Genomic DNA, 13,322 nt, shown 5'->3' on the forward strand with positions numbered 1-13,322 from the left:
TCTATTTAAAAGTTTATAATTCCCATTAATATTAATATCAATAATCTATTAATTTCATTAATACTTATTAATTTTATTGCACCATAATCTGTTGTTTAGCTTCTGATATATTATATTAATGTCTATTCATAAATTAATATTTATTAATCTCGTCATAATTAATTCCTGTCCTAGCTATTAATCTATTGTAATAAGGGCAGGTCAGTTTGCCTTAAATACATTAACGTATGGTGTCAATCCTTCATTCGCACGGTTAGGAGTGAGCAAAAATTCGATTAAACCTAAAAAACTGACCGAATAGATCGAATTTAAAAATTCGATTCAGTCTATTCGAAAATTCAGTTTTAAAAAAAAAATCAGTTACTTCGATTATATCGGTTCGGTTTCGATTTTAAAAATTATTATTTGGTTAAATTGAATAAACCGAAATAATATTAATTAAAATTTAAAAATAAAACCCTAGTCCATCTCTAGTATTCTATTAATATAAGTTATATTAAGGAATTAACCGAAATAATACATATAACTTATATTTAAGCCGATTTACTAGGATTTTATAATGTTTAATTATAATAATATTCGAATAACTTATATTCGAGTAAATCAGTTTGTAAAATTCTAATTAATCGAAAATAGAGTGCAGTTATACGTATATTAGTATATTTATAAATTTTTTTTAAAAAGGAAATAAATTCGGTTATTTCGGTTTAAAACCGAATTAACCGATATTATATCGGTTCGGTTATTTCAGATTTTTTTTTAAATTTCGGTTGGTTCAATTGGTTCAAAAAATTTTAATTTATTTGATTTTCGATTTATTCGATTAGATCGGTACGATTTTGACTGAATACTCAACCCTACGCACGGTGCCTTGGTCAACAAGTTAAGTTGATGGTTATTAGAGGCATGTGTCACTCATCAGGCGTTAAGCAGCCTATCAGAAGAGCGGGCTGCCCTGTGGTTATCATCTACCTTTCTTCGCCGTCTATAAATTAGCTAGCATGCCCAAGTGAGTGACCATCTTTTCGTTACTTCCTCTATCTGCTATCACCGTTCAATCCTTAATTAACGTTCAATCCTGGTTCGATCATCTCCCTTACTTTTTCCAGTAATCCTTAACGTTTTCATTCATTTTTTATAATCCTTTTCTATGTTTCTTACATTCCCAAATCTCTTTTTCTTAGATTTCTTATTTCACCTCTTGGTTCCGTGTTTTTCAGGATTCTATTATTATTTTTTGAGTTTCGGATTTCTTTTTTATATTTCTTGTTCATTTCTATTTTTGAACATCTTTTTCTATCGTTCTATTCCAAAAGCAATGTTAAATGATCCGTGACAAATCTGTCGATTTGTTGTAATTTACATTTATTTTTATTTAATCCTTTTCTGTGTTTTTGACCTTCTCAGATCTCTTTGTCTTGGTTTTGTTAATCGATTCTATTGTTATTTTAGGGTTGTTTTGGGATTTCTATTTGATATTGTTAATTCATTTCTGTTTGTGAACATTTTTTTCTATCGATATATTGTTTGGTTCGACATTTACATATACTTCTCTATTAGGATTTCTTTTTTATATTGTTTATTCAATTCTGATATTGGACATCTTTGTTTATGGTTTTGTTTTTCCTAGTCACAGTTCGGCATTTCCAGATCCGTCAACTATATGTTGTAATTACTGACTCAGTTGTTCTTAGACATCTTTTTCTACCGTTTGTTCTAATTTTCCAAGTAGAATGTTGCTTTCTCTTTGCCACACTTTTGGAGCAGGTATTAACCTTAGCTGCACGCCAATTCATGAATTCTCATAGTAGTCGTAAGTTCGTACGTGGATTTCGCTCTCTTCCATTGTTATCCAACTGCCCGCCAGTCCAAACGGTCACACACTTTAATGCGCGACTGGCAACGAAGGCCTCTTTGTCTCTGTCTCATGGTATGTCTCTATTTTATTTGTTTTCTTGTATTAATGATATAACTGTTCCATTTTATATGAGCTATTGTTTCTTGCATTTTTAGGAAAGCAAAAGCAGCACTGATTGTATTGTCAGATATGCGAGATTTACTTTTCCTTGGATATGCACTCCAAAATTTAGGGTGAGTTAATTGTTTCCTGAAGTTTAACTTTTCCTTGGATTTACTTTAGAAGAAGCTGGTATTACTGTTACTAAAGTTAAAGAGATTTCCCATTTCGTAGCAATGGTATTTTCTTTCACCTAAACTTGTCTTTCTCATTGTCGGCTAGATATATGATAATCTCTTTAGAACTCTGAATATCTATCTTGTCTTATCTTGATTTCTGCAGCTCGATAGAAATCATCGAGATCACATGGAAGCTTTGCCAAGTCATGACGATGGTATGCTACATTTAATTATGTCTTTAGACAATTGTTTTATTCAAATAATTTTATTGAGGTTTTTTTATTAGTGGGATAGAAATAATTTTTAGAATTAAAAATTTCTTATATAGATCTTTGTTGATATTTTCTTAGGTATATTGGAAATAGTGGCGGTGAACTTGGACTATAGCGATGATGGATCTCCAAACGTCGACCTTATAGACTTCGATGCTGAAGCCTTGTTAAAAGCTGCAGCTCTGGTCAGTTTAAAATAATTGTTTGATTTATAACTATTTATCTTCGTACAATTACAATGATTTTTTTTATTATTTTTGTAGAATTCTAAGGATGTCTTGGCTGTGGTTAGCCCTTCTGACTATCCAGCGGTGATACAATTTTCTCGAAGAGTTAGGTTCGAAGGCTATGGAGCATATATATAATAACATAGCGTGGTTGGATATTCGAACGGGGAATGGTAGAAAGAAGGAATAGTCTCGCTGAATATTGTCTATCGATTTCTTACCTTCTCACACGGTACAATTGGATTTACAAATTGATTTGCTTTTTGGAGTCATAAACTCTTACACTTGTCCACTATGGTACAAGTTGATTTGTAAATAGATTTACTTTCTGGAGCCACAAACTCTTATGCGTGTGGTGATTCCTAAATAGTAGTTCAAAAACTGTTTTCATCTTCTTAGTTCTTTAATTGCTTTTAAAAAAAAAATTCGTCCTTTAACAAAGGTTTGTGAGGTCATACGATTTGTCAAACTTAGATAGGATATTGTCTATGATAAATTCTCGGATTCAATTTCCCATGTTAAACAGAATTAGTTAATTTAAAATTAATCTAATCAACCTGACTACTGAATGAAGAGTAGAGTTGTCGACGGATCGACCCATGACAAGATGGATCGATTCGTGGTGGGCTAATCATTTAATGGGATAAATTGATCCGTTAATTTGATGGGTTGAAAAATTTTCAATCTAATTGAAGGTGGATTGAAGGTGGATTGTTAGTTAGACAGATCAACTTGTGGGCATGTAAATTTCTTTTAAAATAATTTATATTTTTATTATTTTATTTCGAAAGAATTTTTTCAATCAAATATATTTAGAAATAAATATTTTAAATATAAGGACACAAATAAATATGAGATGAAAAAGTAATTTTTTATTTTAAAATTATAATAAAAAATATAAAATTAATATAAAATTTAGTTTATATGGATTTCTCAATTAGCTGGTCAATCCAAGGCTGTTACAGATTAATCGCAGACCTAGTGGATTAGCCATTGATAAAATTTTAACTCAATTTATTTAAATTATTAGATAAGATAGATCAATTTGACGGATCAATTCAAACTAACGGTCTAATGAAAAAGTTGAGAAACAGGAATTTAATTCATTTCAAGTGCCCAGCTCTCCCGAGGGTTAAACCGGGAACTTCGGGTAGAACCACATCGACCTCCTCTGCACCACCTCAATTCTCTGTGATCCCATCTCTCCCTTAATCTCTTCTTTTGCGGACAGTGGACCGAAGAGACACACGGCCTGCTACTGATAAGCTGATGAGGAAGTGAGAAAAATTAAATAGGGTGGCCGAGGTCGGGATTAGTGATGAAACAAATCAAGTGACGCATCAAGGTGAGAAACTGAAACAAAATAAGGAAAAGATGGGTGGACGAAAGAGGTAACTGGGGGTCGAGTGGAATTTAAGCACAGCAAACCAAGATTTTACATCCGTATGTAGCTGGTGACCCTTGACCCTACAACCTTCAATGCAAGCGTCCAGACACCCTACCAGCTGATCCAACATGTGAGGACCAAAGACATTGGTAAGAGATGCAATATCACGAGGAGAGAGATGATGTGAATGGGGAGTTAGGAAGAGTGAATACGGATTGTGAATGGGATTGTGTGAGATGGCATAAACCTTTTAAACGTCTAATTCTTCCGCAGTCTATATTGCTTAGCCACGTTTTTATAATACCCATAGATAGGTATTCAACTTTTATATTTATTAAAATATATAATTATTTTTTATTATATTTTTGTATCAACGATAGACTATTTATTGATCATTAAACAATCGAATATCATAATATATTGATAAATTTACATTTGTAATCATTAATTGACTATCTCACTCTACTATTAATTTCTTTGAATTGTCACAAATTTAAATCATTAGCCATTAGATTCTAACGTATCAATGGACTATTATAAATTTAATATTCAATTTTAATTTGAGGATATGATTACATTCAAAGTGATACAAAGAATGCAATAAGTAAATTTTGATCCAAATTTATTCATAGTTCTGTAATGTTCGGAACTTCAAAATCTTAATATGGTATGATCAAGAGATTATATTATTGAGTAAACATGACAGACCTAAATTCTCTAATGCCTTTGTGATAAAATATTTTAAAATTATGTCAACTTTAAAAAGTTACAACTCTTTATATAGTGGCAAAAAAAATAATGAAGCGATTACTTTGGCACCTCCACCAACTCATCATAGGATCAACATGGAGGAAATAAATTATAGTGTCTTAGAAGACAAGTGGATATGGCACAACTCTCTATATAGATTGTATATTTGATGACATGATTACCCTAACAAAATTCTCAAAAATTTAATAATCTGATTTAAAATGATTCTGAAGTACTTAGGACCATTAAAAAATTTTGGTCAAAACTCATTGATAGTCCTGTAGTATTTATAATTTTAAAATTTTGATATGGTTTGAATTAGGAAAGTTCTAAAAATCCTTCGGTGATGTTGGTGAGTGAATGACAAACGTAGATCCTTTTAATGAGCTTGTGATAAAACATCTCAACATTATACTAATTTTAAAAATCCACAATTCTTTAGTTAGATTGTGAAATTCATGTCCAAGGGCATGACTATTCTTTTAGATGTATAATATCTTGAATATGTGTGAATGAAGAAGAGATGGAAGAGGATAGAAGCTCCATTGTGAATAAGATTTCAGTCCCACATTAAGAGTTTTTTGATATATTGATTCATTTATATTGATACACATGCATTGAGGATGTCAACAAATGTATTGGGAGAGGCTCACTCTCATACGTGAGTGTGCAAGGAGGGTGTAAATCTAGGGTCTGGATTACACTTAACCATGTTGACTCGTGTGCGGGCATGTAAATCTTTTATGAAACGGAGGGCGTTTTAGCTCGACGAATAATGATCATTAATTGACCATTAACGTTGTCGTTGATCTGAGCAGCTATATAATTAAGGAGGCTGCGATCGACCATTAACGCTGTCGTTGATCTGAGCTCCTATATAAGGAAGCTCAACCATTGTATCCTGGGAAACAAATAACCCGAGTAAACCTCGAAGTACTACTGAAAGTGGGACGAAACTGTTTCAAGAAAACTGCGTCAATCGCAAACCTAGCTCGCCCAATCTCTTCGTCTGCCCGGTTGGCCTCTCCACTCGCTCAGTGTGTTTCTTCAACCGCCCGACTAGCCTCTTTGACCGCTCGCCCTGTCTGCTTCGCCCGGCCGACCTCTCGCTCAGCTTGTCTACTTTCTGGAGTCATAAACTCTTATGCTTGCCCACTATGATACAAGTTGATTTGTAAATCGATTTACTTTCTAGAGCCACAAACTCTTATACTTGCGGAGATTCCTAAATAGTAGTTCAAAAACTATTTTCATCTTCTTAGTTCTTTAATTGCTTTTAAAATAAATTCATCCTTTAACAAAGGTTTGTGAGGTCATATGATATGTCAAACTTAGATAGAATATTGTCTATGATAAATTCCCGGATTTAATTTCTCATGTTAAACAAAATTAGTTAACTTAAAATTAGTCTAATCAACCTGACTACTGAATGAAGAGTAGAGCTGTCGACGGATTGATCCGTGACGGGGCGAATCGGTCTGTGGCAGGCCAATCATTTGACGAGGCGGAACAGGTTGATCTATTAACTTGATGGGTTGGGAAATCTCTAATCTAATCAAAGGTTCCTCCTCCTAGCGACAGACCAAAAAAACCCCCCGTTCCTGGTGGCGACAAGCCTAAGGAACGAAGCCCCTTTTCCTTCGTTCAGACCCTTCAACCTAAAAGGGGGCTCTGTGGAATCCCCGAAATGCACTGCCTCCTTTTCCTTATTCCTAATGGGTCCCCCTCAATACTTCCGTATCATCATCCTAATAAATATTTTAAATGGAGGGAAGAATATGCAGCGAGAAGAAAAATTTTGTCACCTCTTCAGAAATACACAGCGGCTATCCGTCAACTGGCTTATGGAGGTTCCGTCGACCAATTTGACAAGCACCTGCAAATGGGTGAAGCAACTGTCCCTCAAATGCTTGTCCAACTTTTGTCAATGTGTGATACAAATATATGGAGGTGAGTACTTAAGAAAACGTAATGCAATTGACATCACTCGTTTGCTTGAAATGCATGAATAAAATTATGGTTTCCTTGAGATGTTAGGAAGTCTTGATTGCATGCATTGTGTATAGAAAAATTGTCCAGTCGTGTGGAGGGCACAATACACACGAGTTGATCATGACTATCTAACAATTGTGCTTGAGGCGATTGCATCTGTTGATTTATCTATATGGCATGGATTTTTTGGAGTTGCTGGATCTCGCAATGACATCAATGTGCTTAATGAATTACCTATTTTTAATAACGTCTTGAAAGGAAATGCATCGGAAATTAACTTTATTGTGAACGGTACACAATATACAAAAAGGGTATTATCTAACATATGATATATATTCGGAATAGGTCACTTTCGTCAGGAGTTTTTCCTGCCCTCAAGATCCGAAAAGAATGAAATTCAAGAAAAGACAAGAGGTTGTAAGAAAATATGTTGAGCGGGCATTTGGGGTACTTCCAGCTCGTTGGACAATTATAAGAGGTCCAGGGCAACATTGGTTTATAGATAAATGCAAAGAAATCATGTATATGTGCATTATTTTATACAACATGATTGTGGAGGACGAAGGTCGTGCAATATCGATTTGGGATCGCGAAGAACGAGATACTATCACAGCGAATCATGGCTCAACTAGTGAATTTGCTGAATACATTCGAAAAAATTCTGAGTTATATGATATTCAGGTGCATCATCAGTTTCGTTATGATTTGGTTGAACACATCTGGGAAATATGTCATCGTGAGAGTAAATAACTAATTTATCATATATGAAATATTTAGTTATTTAATTTCGAAGTTGTGAAATTTTTGAACTTGTATGTTATAGTTTTTTTTAAGTGTGTATATCCGATGTTATATTGTTTCTGTTTAACTAAAATATTAATATTAAAATAATTATATTGAATAATTATCTAAATATATAGATAAATATTAAGTAAAAAATATTATTAGATATAAGTTAATAAAATAGTCCTAGGATCTATAAATATTTGGTTGGTAAAATATTTAATTATGAAGGTTAAGATATTTGAGAGTAAGATATTTGATGGGTGATATCCATAAATATTTGATTTTATGAGATATTTAATAGTGATATTTAAGATATTTGAATTGTAAAATATTTGAGGAGTGATATGAAAATGAGGATCATAAATATTTAGGAGAAATATTCTGAACCATTATTATGGATGTTCTAAAATATATGCATCTTTTGTATAATCATAAAATTAGGTACATCTTTTTGGACCATGTTAAATATTAAATACATCTTTTTAAAAATGTCAATAAAATTAAATATATTAGAGAAATGATAAATCTTACTGATGAGAATTTGGCCAATTAGAAAATAAATTTATCTAATTAAAAAATTAATTAAGCTAGTTAAAAATTAATTAAATATTATTAATAAAAATTAATTTGGTATTATTTTAAAAAATTAACTATAAAAATTGGTGATAAAAATATATAATTAAATTATAAAATATGATATTAATTAGATATATTTAATAATGATTTAAAAATTAAAAAAAAATATTCTAGCGGATCAGATTTAATTGTCCTTAGAGAAATAACGGCTTGGCCTCATGTTCTTCGCGGCGCGAGTCGCGACGCGATCCGTAACAGGCTAATCCGTAGCAAGTGCCAGGCCGCGTCATATAAACAAATGAATAAATGATTAAATGAAAAATATATATATATACGTGGTTGTGGCCTGTTCGCATCGATCGAACGCAAGTCCGTTCGCAATTATTGGGAGAAAACGACCCGCCACGTGGGTAGGTGGCCAGTGCTTGTCCCGTTGTCGATTACCCACCATCTCTAGATGTGGCCCCCGCAAGCCATGGCCATGCAGTCTCCTTCATACACCATCATCCATCTCCAGCCACGTATACATATAAAGGCGTCTTCATTGAAGGTATTTTGAGATTTTTTTTAATATTATTAAGATATTTTGATAAATTCAGACGTCTTAATTCTTTATTCCTTTATATAATTTTTTTTCTTAAATATATTATATACATTTCGAATTTAAAATTTTAAAATTTAAGAATTAGAAATTTAAATCAATAAAATTTTTCCTATAGACTTCTAACCAAGTTCCACTCATCAATAATTTATTCTGATTCCTCAACACATAAAATACAAAGGTAGGCCTTAATGATCTGACCCCAAACTCAATCATGGCTCAGTAATTTCTTAAAAGAAGCTTAAAAAAACGAATGATAAATCAAATTTGAAAAATTAACTTTAGGTTTAATAAAGAGAGTGTTTTGAAAGAGATTTAATTTTCTTGTTCTTATTTTAAATAAACATTAATTTCACGTGTGAAAAGACATCATCATCGAACACACAAAAAAAAAAAAAAAAAATCTAGAATCCTACTAGTCAAAATCATTGGAAGAATGAACAACGGCCCAAGGAATTGTTAATTATTCGGTTGACCATGAAACCGTGAATTAGTTCATTAGCATTCGTTTCTAGCTCGTGGTAGCATTTTAATGTGCCTTTTGTTATAAATCAGTTCACTTTTATTGAGTAGGCACGCAATCTTAATCTTAATGCATCTAATAAATGCTACTTTGTCCCCGACAAAGTTACAAACTGGTTTGAGTTTCTTTTACAATAAAAATTCATCTTTAAGAGCATAGAAAGTCCAATAGACATCATCGGTAGAACTACCGGGCGGACAAGCAATCGCATGAATTCAATGATAAAGGAGGTGGAGTCTAAAAATGTGATCATGTACCAAGATCCTTAGAGGATGATCTATCGATGACTTGATAAATGTGCTGATTGTTATTGTTGGAACCACAAGGGGAGAGATTGAGAGGGGAAATCATCATCACCTAGAGCAAAGATGAACAAAGGCAGAAGACGAAGGTTAGAATGATGTCAGGGTGTCCCGACATTGCTACTTTGATACTCAAGTTTGCTACTTTGATACTCAAGTAAAATGAGAAGATGGAGAAATATTCAAAGAAGATGAACAATGGATAGCTCTAAAATAAAAAAAATAAAAACCATACATCCTTTTGTGTATGAAGTACCTTTTATACTACTCTCATTGAACCTCTCTCTTCCCAATGTATTAATGGCGTATTAATTATGGATGATATGTATATCATACTATAGTAAAGGGAGTGTCGTTGAATCTCTCTCTTCCCAATGTATTAATGACGTATTAATTATTGATGAGACGCATATCATACTATAGTAGGAGTGTCTCATCGTATCTATAGGTATCACGAAGATATAGATACGGAAATAGTGTCCCACATGTCCTAACAGTCCATGCGCCCCGACAATCCAAGTGGTGTGTCAGTATGGACACTGCTCAAGATAGCACGGCCCACGAGGCCTTGATATAATGAGGCTTTGGGGCTTTGGGCTAGAGGGCCGATGCAGATTGGGGGTCTGTCCCAAGAAAATGAGGTTGTCAGTTCACTGAGACAAAATGGATCAGACCCACACAATCGGTATAATGGGCATATCTTTGGTTGATGAAATCCAATTGAGGTGATGGACACACTTCCGGTCGGCTTGGTCCAATTTTCCGAGGTAGGCTTTCGGTCGGCTTGACCAATTGGGGCCAGAGCATGTTGAGAGGCATCTTATAACCGGCCTGGGCATCATATAGCCTATATGGGTGGCGTATAATCGATCTGGGCATAGTATAGTTAATTTGGGCATCATATAGTCGATCGGAAGGTTGCCTCCGATTGGTCAATGCCCGGTCGGGAAGACCAATGGATATCCACCCTGCAAAAGCGAGAAGAATCCGACCTAGCAACGCCCGATTGGGAGTGGTGTCTCCGGTCGAGCAACACATAATCAGATAGTCAATCGGGCAACGTCCAAAGGTCAAATCATACGCTGATAGATTAGGAGTCCTGTTCTCCTATCACGATCAATCAAGCTAGGTCATCTTTATCTTGATCTTGACCTTGACCTCCATCTAGACACATATTTTAACCTTTGGGGGCACGAGGAGGCCCCCCTATTTGACACATCAAGATAGTTGGAACGACGGTGAAAAAAAATCTTTCCCTTAACACATCCATAGTAGCTCAAACATTTCTTCTACTCTCAAGCATTCCTTGAAACATCTTACAACTAGCTATAAATAATTATATTCTTATCATCCTATGTGTTTTTTTTTTAAATTTAAAAAAAGGAATTAATTATGAAGGCAATTTAGTCACAAAAAAACCACACCACTGCTTTTGCAACATGGATGTCCAAATCACTTGCCCAATGGTTGAGTGCTGTAACGTGGTTGGTAGAAGTAGAACAAGATTGGCAGGAAAAGAAGAACACAAGATGCCTTTTTGTTCGATTCTCAGACCAGGAAAAGACGATCTCTCACTGCTATACATGTAATTTCAAAACTAACTTGTAAAACACGTTATCTAAGAATAAATAAGTGGGAAATGAAGGAACGCAGCGACGACGTCTGAACGACTACGTGACAAAAAACATCCCACGCCACAATCCGCAACGGCGCGGCGCGGCGCGGCACGTGTATGGTCCAGCTCTGCCTCACCACGTGGCAGGGCCGCGCCGCACTTTGGTCCTCATCGCGTTCGCCACGCGTCGGTGTCTGAATGGACAACAACGGAAGCCGGCAACGGTGTCGTTCCCTTCCGAGGTTACCCGATCTCGAGGCGGACCCCACACGGTTGTTTGTTTCGCGAGAGAGGTGTACGAGTAGGAAATTACGCAACGTCGTACCTGTTCCGTGGCTATATCTTTAGTCAATTATGAAACGGGTAGTGGGAGTGGTATAGGACTCGCCCATTGGTTGTGTCATGGGAATTCTCAAACCCCGATCAATCCGGTGCCATATCGTAAAAAACAACTTCGCGCCGAACGAGATAGCGTGAGCGAACTACCTGCCTTTTAGTGAAGGGTTCGGCGGGTTTGCTTTTGTACTTTTCCAATAATACAACAGGTAAGCGGATGGGTAGGAGAAAGGAAACGTTTTCTTTTGGTGATTCCAGGTTCCAACACGATCACATGCATCGCTTCTCATAGCCATCATCATGCATCCCAGCATTCATCATCATCATCATCATCATCATCATCATCATCATCATCATCATAACTACAAGAAAGCGCAATAACATCGCCATTAGAAGAGCCCAACGAGAGAGAGAGGGATGGGGAGCTTCTCATTCGAAGGAGCGACGGATCGGAACCCCTTTTGGATCGCGTCGAGCGCGAGTTCTGAGGAAACGAGAATGGAGGAGGTGGAACCGCCGTCGGTGGAGGAGCCGGAAGAAGACGAGGAGGTGGAGCATCCGTCGGTGGCGGCGCCGGAAGAAGACGAGGAGGAGGATATCCGATGGAAGTGCGGTTGTAGTACTTGGAGGGAAGAGGAGTGGCCGCGGAAGTCCAGCGGTGGGGTGACGCTTGAGGGTTACGTGGAGACCGGGGACGGTGGCGAGGGGGCCGACGGCGTTTCGAGGACGAAGAGCCTGACGGACGAGGACTTGGAGGAGCTCAAGGGGTGCCTCGATCTGGGGTTTGGCTTCAACTACGAGGAAATTCCCGAGCTCTGCAACACACTCCCGGCGTTGGAGCTCTGCTATTCCATGAGCCAGAGGTTCTTGGACGAGCAGCAGCAGCAGCAGAACCGCTCGCTGGATCGTTCGTCCTCCGGCGAGTCCATGGATCTGTGTGCATCACCGACGCCTCCTCCCGTGGCCAACTGGAAGATATCCAGTCCAGGTAAAAACTGTCCTTGTGCTACTTCATCACGTAGAAGATCCAAAAACTCGATTCTTGTGTCCCCTGTTATGACATGGAACAGTCCTTGCTTGTGATGGCTACTGTCTATAATATAAAACTAGATCTTTAATCTACGGCAGTTCCATCTTGCTCCGGGTAGAGAGAAATGACAACAGAAAAAAAACAATTCTAATTCATTTGGCTTGTCATTGTTCTTATACACTTGGAAACTGTTCTGTATCTTAAAAAGTCGATTTATTCCATATTAATGGAACAATACTTGCGAATTCGATTCGTTAACCATTGCTCGAGCTCATTTGATTCATCAGTTTTTAATTCTGTACCAGGAGATGATCCCGATGAAGTTAAAGCTAGACTGAAGTATTGGGCCCAAGCAGTGGCATGCACTATCAGATTATGCAAGTGAGGAAGATTCCATCTTTTTTTTCCGTACTTCTGGTCATCAGAAGAACTAATCTTCGAATTGAAGCCGATTCCGGAGACTTCTATGCTAAAATGAGTTCTGTGCCGCCATTTTCCAACTCGGCGCCATAAGATTTCCTGAAAACTTACGGACATAGAGAGAAGGAAACTGATATGAGTGTTGCGAGGCTTGCCCCCAGTCAACAACATATCGGACTGCATTGTTCCTTGAAAAGGGTTAATGAGAATGATAATGTATTAGATGGCAATAACGTCTCACTGTTCACATTTCTTGGGATTAGCAACTTCAGTGGATTGCTTGTTTTTTTAAGGAAGAGCAAGAGTGTCGACATCTTATTCCTTTAAACGACTCATAATGAATACATGCTTGCAAGATACAGGGAAAAA

The 13,322-nt window shown here is 36.3% G+C and overlaps 2 protein-coding genes across 3 annotated transcripts; both read left to right on the top strand.

Annotated features, from left to right (window-relative positions):
- The first annotated feature begins 932 nt into the window (after nt 1-932).
- LOC122003483 (bifunctional purine biosynthesis protein PurH-like) lies at nt 933-3,025 on the top strand. Of its 2 annotated transcripts, XM_042558593.1 has the most exons (6): nt 933-1,009; nt 1,809-1,930; nt 2,014-2,091; nt 2,300-2,351; nt 2,487-2,593; nt 2,672-3,025. In XM_042558593.1, the coding sequence occupies exons 2-6, from the start codon at nt 1,889-1,891 to the stop codon at nt 2,771-2,773; spliced, it is 381 nt and encodes a 126-aa protein (XP_042414527.1). In that variant the 5' UTR covers nt 933-1,009; nt 1,809-1,888; the 3' UTR covers nt 2,774-3,025. The 2 variants fall into 2 exon arrangements, with proteins under 2 accessions (XP_042414527.1, XP_042414526.1); XM_042558592.1 differs by lacking the exon at nt 933-1,009 and having other exon boundaries at nt 1,020-1,930.
- Nucleotides 3,026-11,735: 8,710 nt separating this feature from the next.
- On the top strand, nt 11,736-13,314 carry LOC122005012. Its single transcript, XM_042559908.1, has 2 exons — nt 11,736-12,491; nt 12,839-13,314. The coding sequence occupies exons 1-2, from the start codon at nt 11,921-11,923 to the stop codon at nt 12,916-12,918; spliced, it is 651 nt and encodes a 216-aa protein (XP_042415842.1). The 5' UTR covers nt 11,736-11,920; the 3' UTR covers nt 12,919-13,314.
- Nucleotides 13,315-13,322: the final 8 nt, after the last annotated feature.

This window comes from Zingiber officinale, chromosome 7B, assembly GCF_018446385.1.
Source record: "Zingiber officinale cultivar Zhangliang chromosome 7B, Zo_v1.1, whole genome shotgun sequence".
Lineage (NCBI taxonomy): Eukaryota > Viridiplantae > Streptophyta > Magnoliopsida > Zingiberales > Zingiberaceae > Zingiber > Zingiber officinale.

What these genes read in the sequence shown, in the direction of transcription:
- LOC122003483 (XM_042558593.1), top strand. Translation starts at nt 1,889, where the DNA reads ATGCGCGACTGGCAACGAAGGCCTCTTTGTCTCTGTCTCATG. An exon ending in TATGCACTCCAAAATTTAGG is followed by an intron (nt 2,092 to 2,299) that starts GTGAGTTAATTG and finishes TGATTTCTGCAG; the next exon opens with CTCGATAGAAATCATCGAGA. An exon ending in TGTTAAAAGCTGCAGCTCTG is followed by an intron (nt 2,594 to 2,671) that starts GTCAGTTTAAAA and finishes TTATTTTTGTAG; the next exon opens with AATTCTAAGGATGTCTTGGC.
- LOC122005012 (XM_042559908.1), top strand. Translation starts at nt 11,921, where the DNA reads ATGGGGAGCTTCTCATTCGAAGGAGCGACGGATCGGAACCCCTTTTGG. An exon ending in CTGGAAGATATCCAGTCCAG is followed by an intron (nt 12,492 to 12,838) that starts GTAAAAACTGTC and finishes ATTCTGTACCAG; the next exon opens with GAGATGATCCCGATGAAGTT.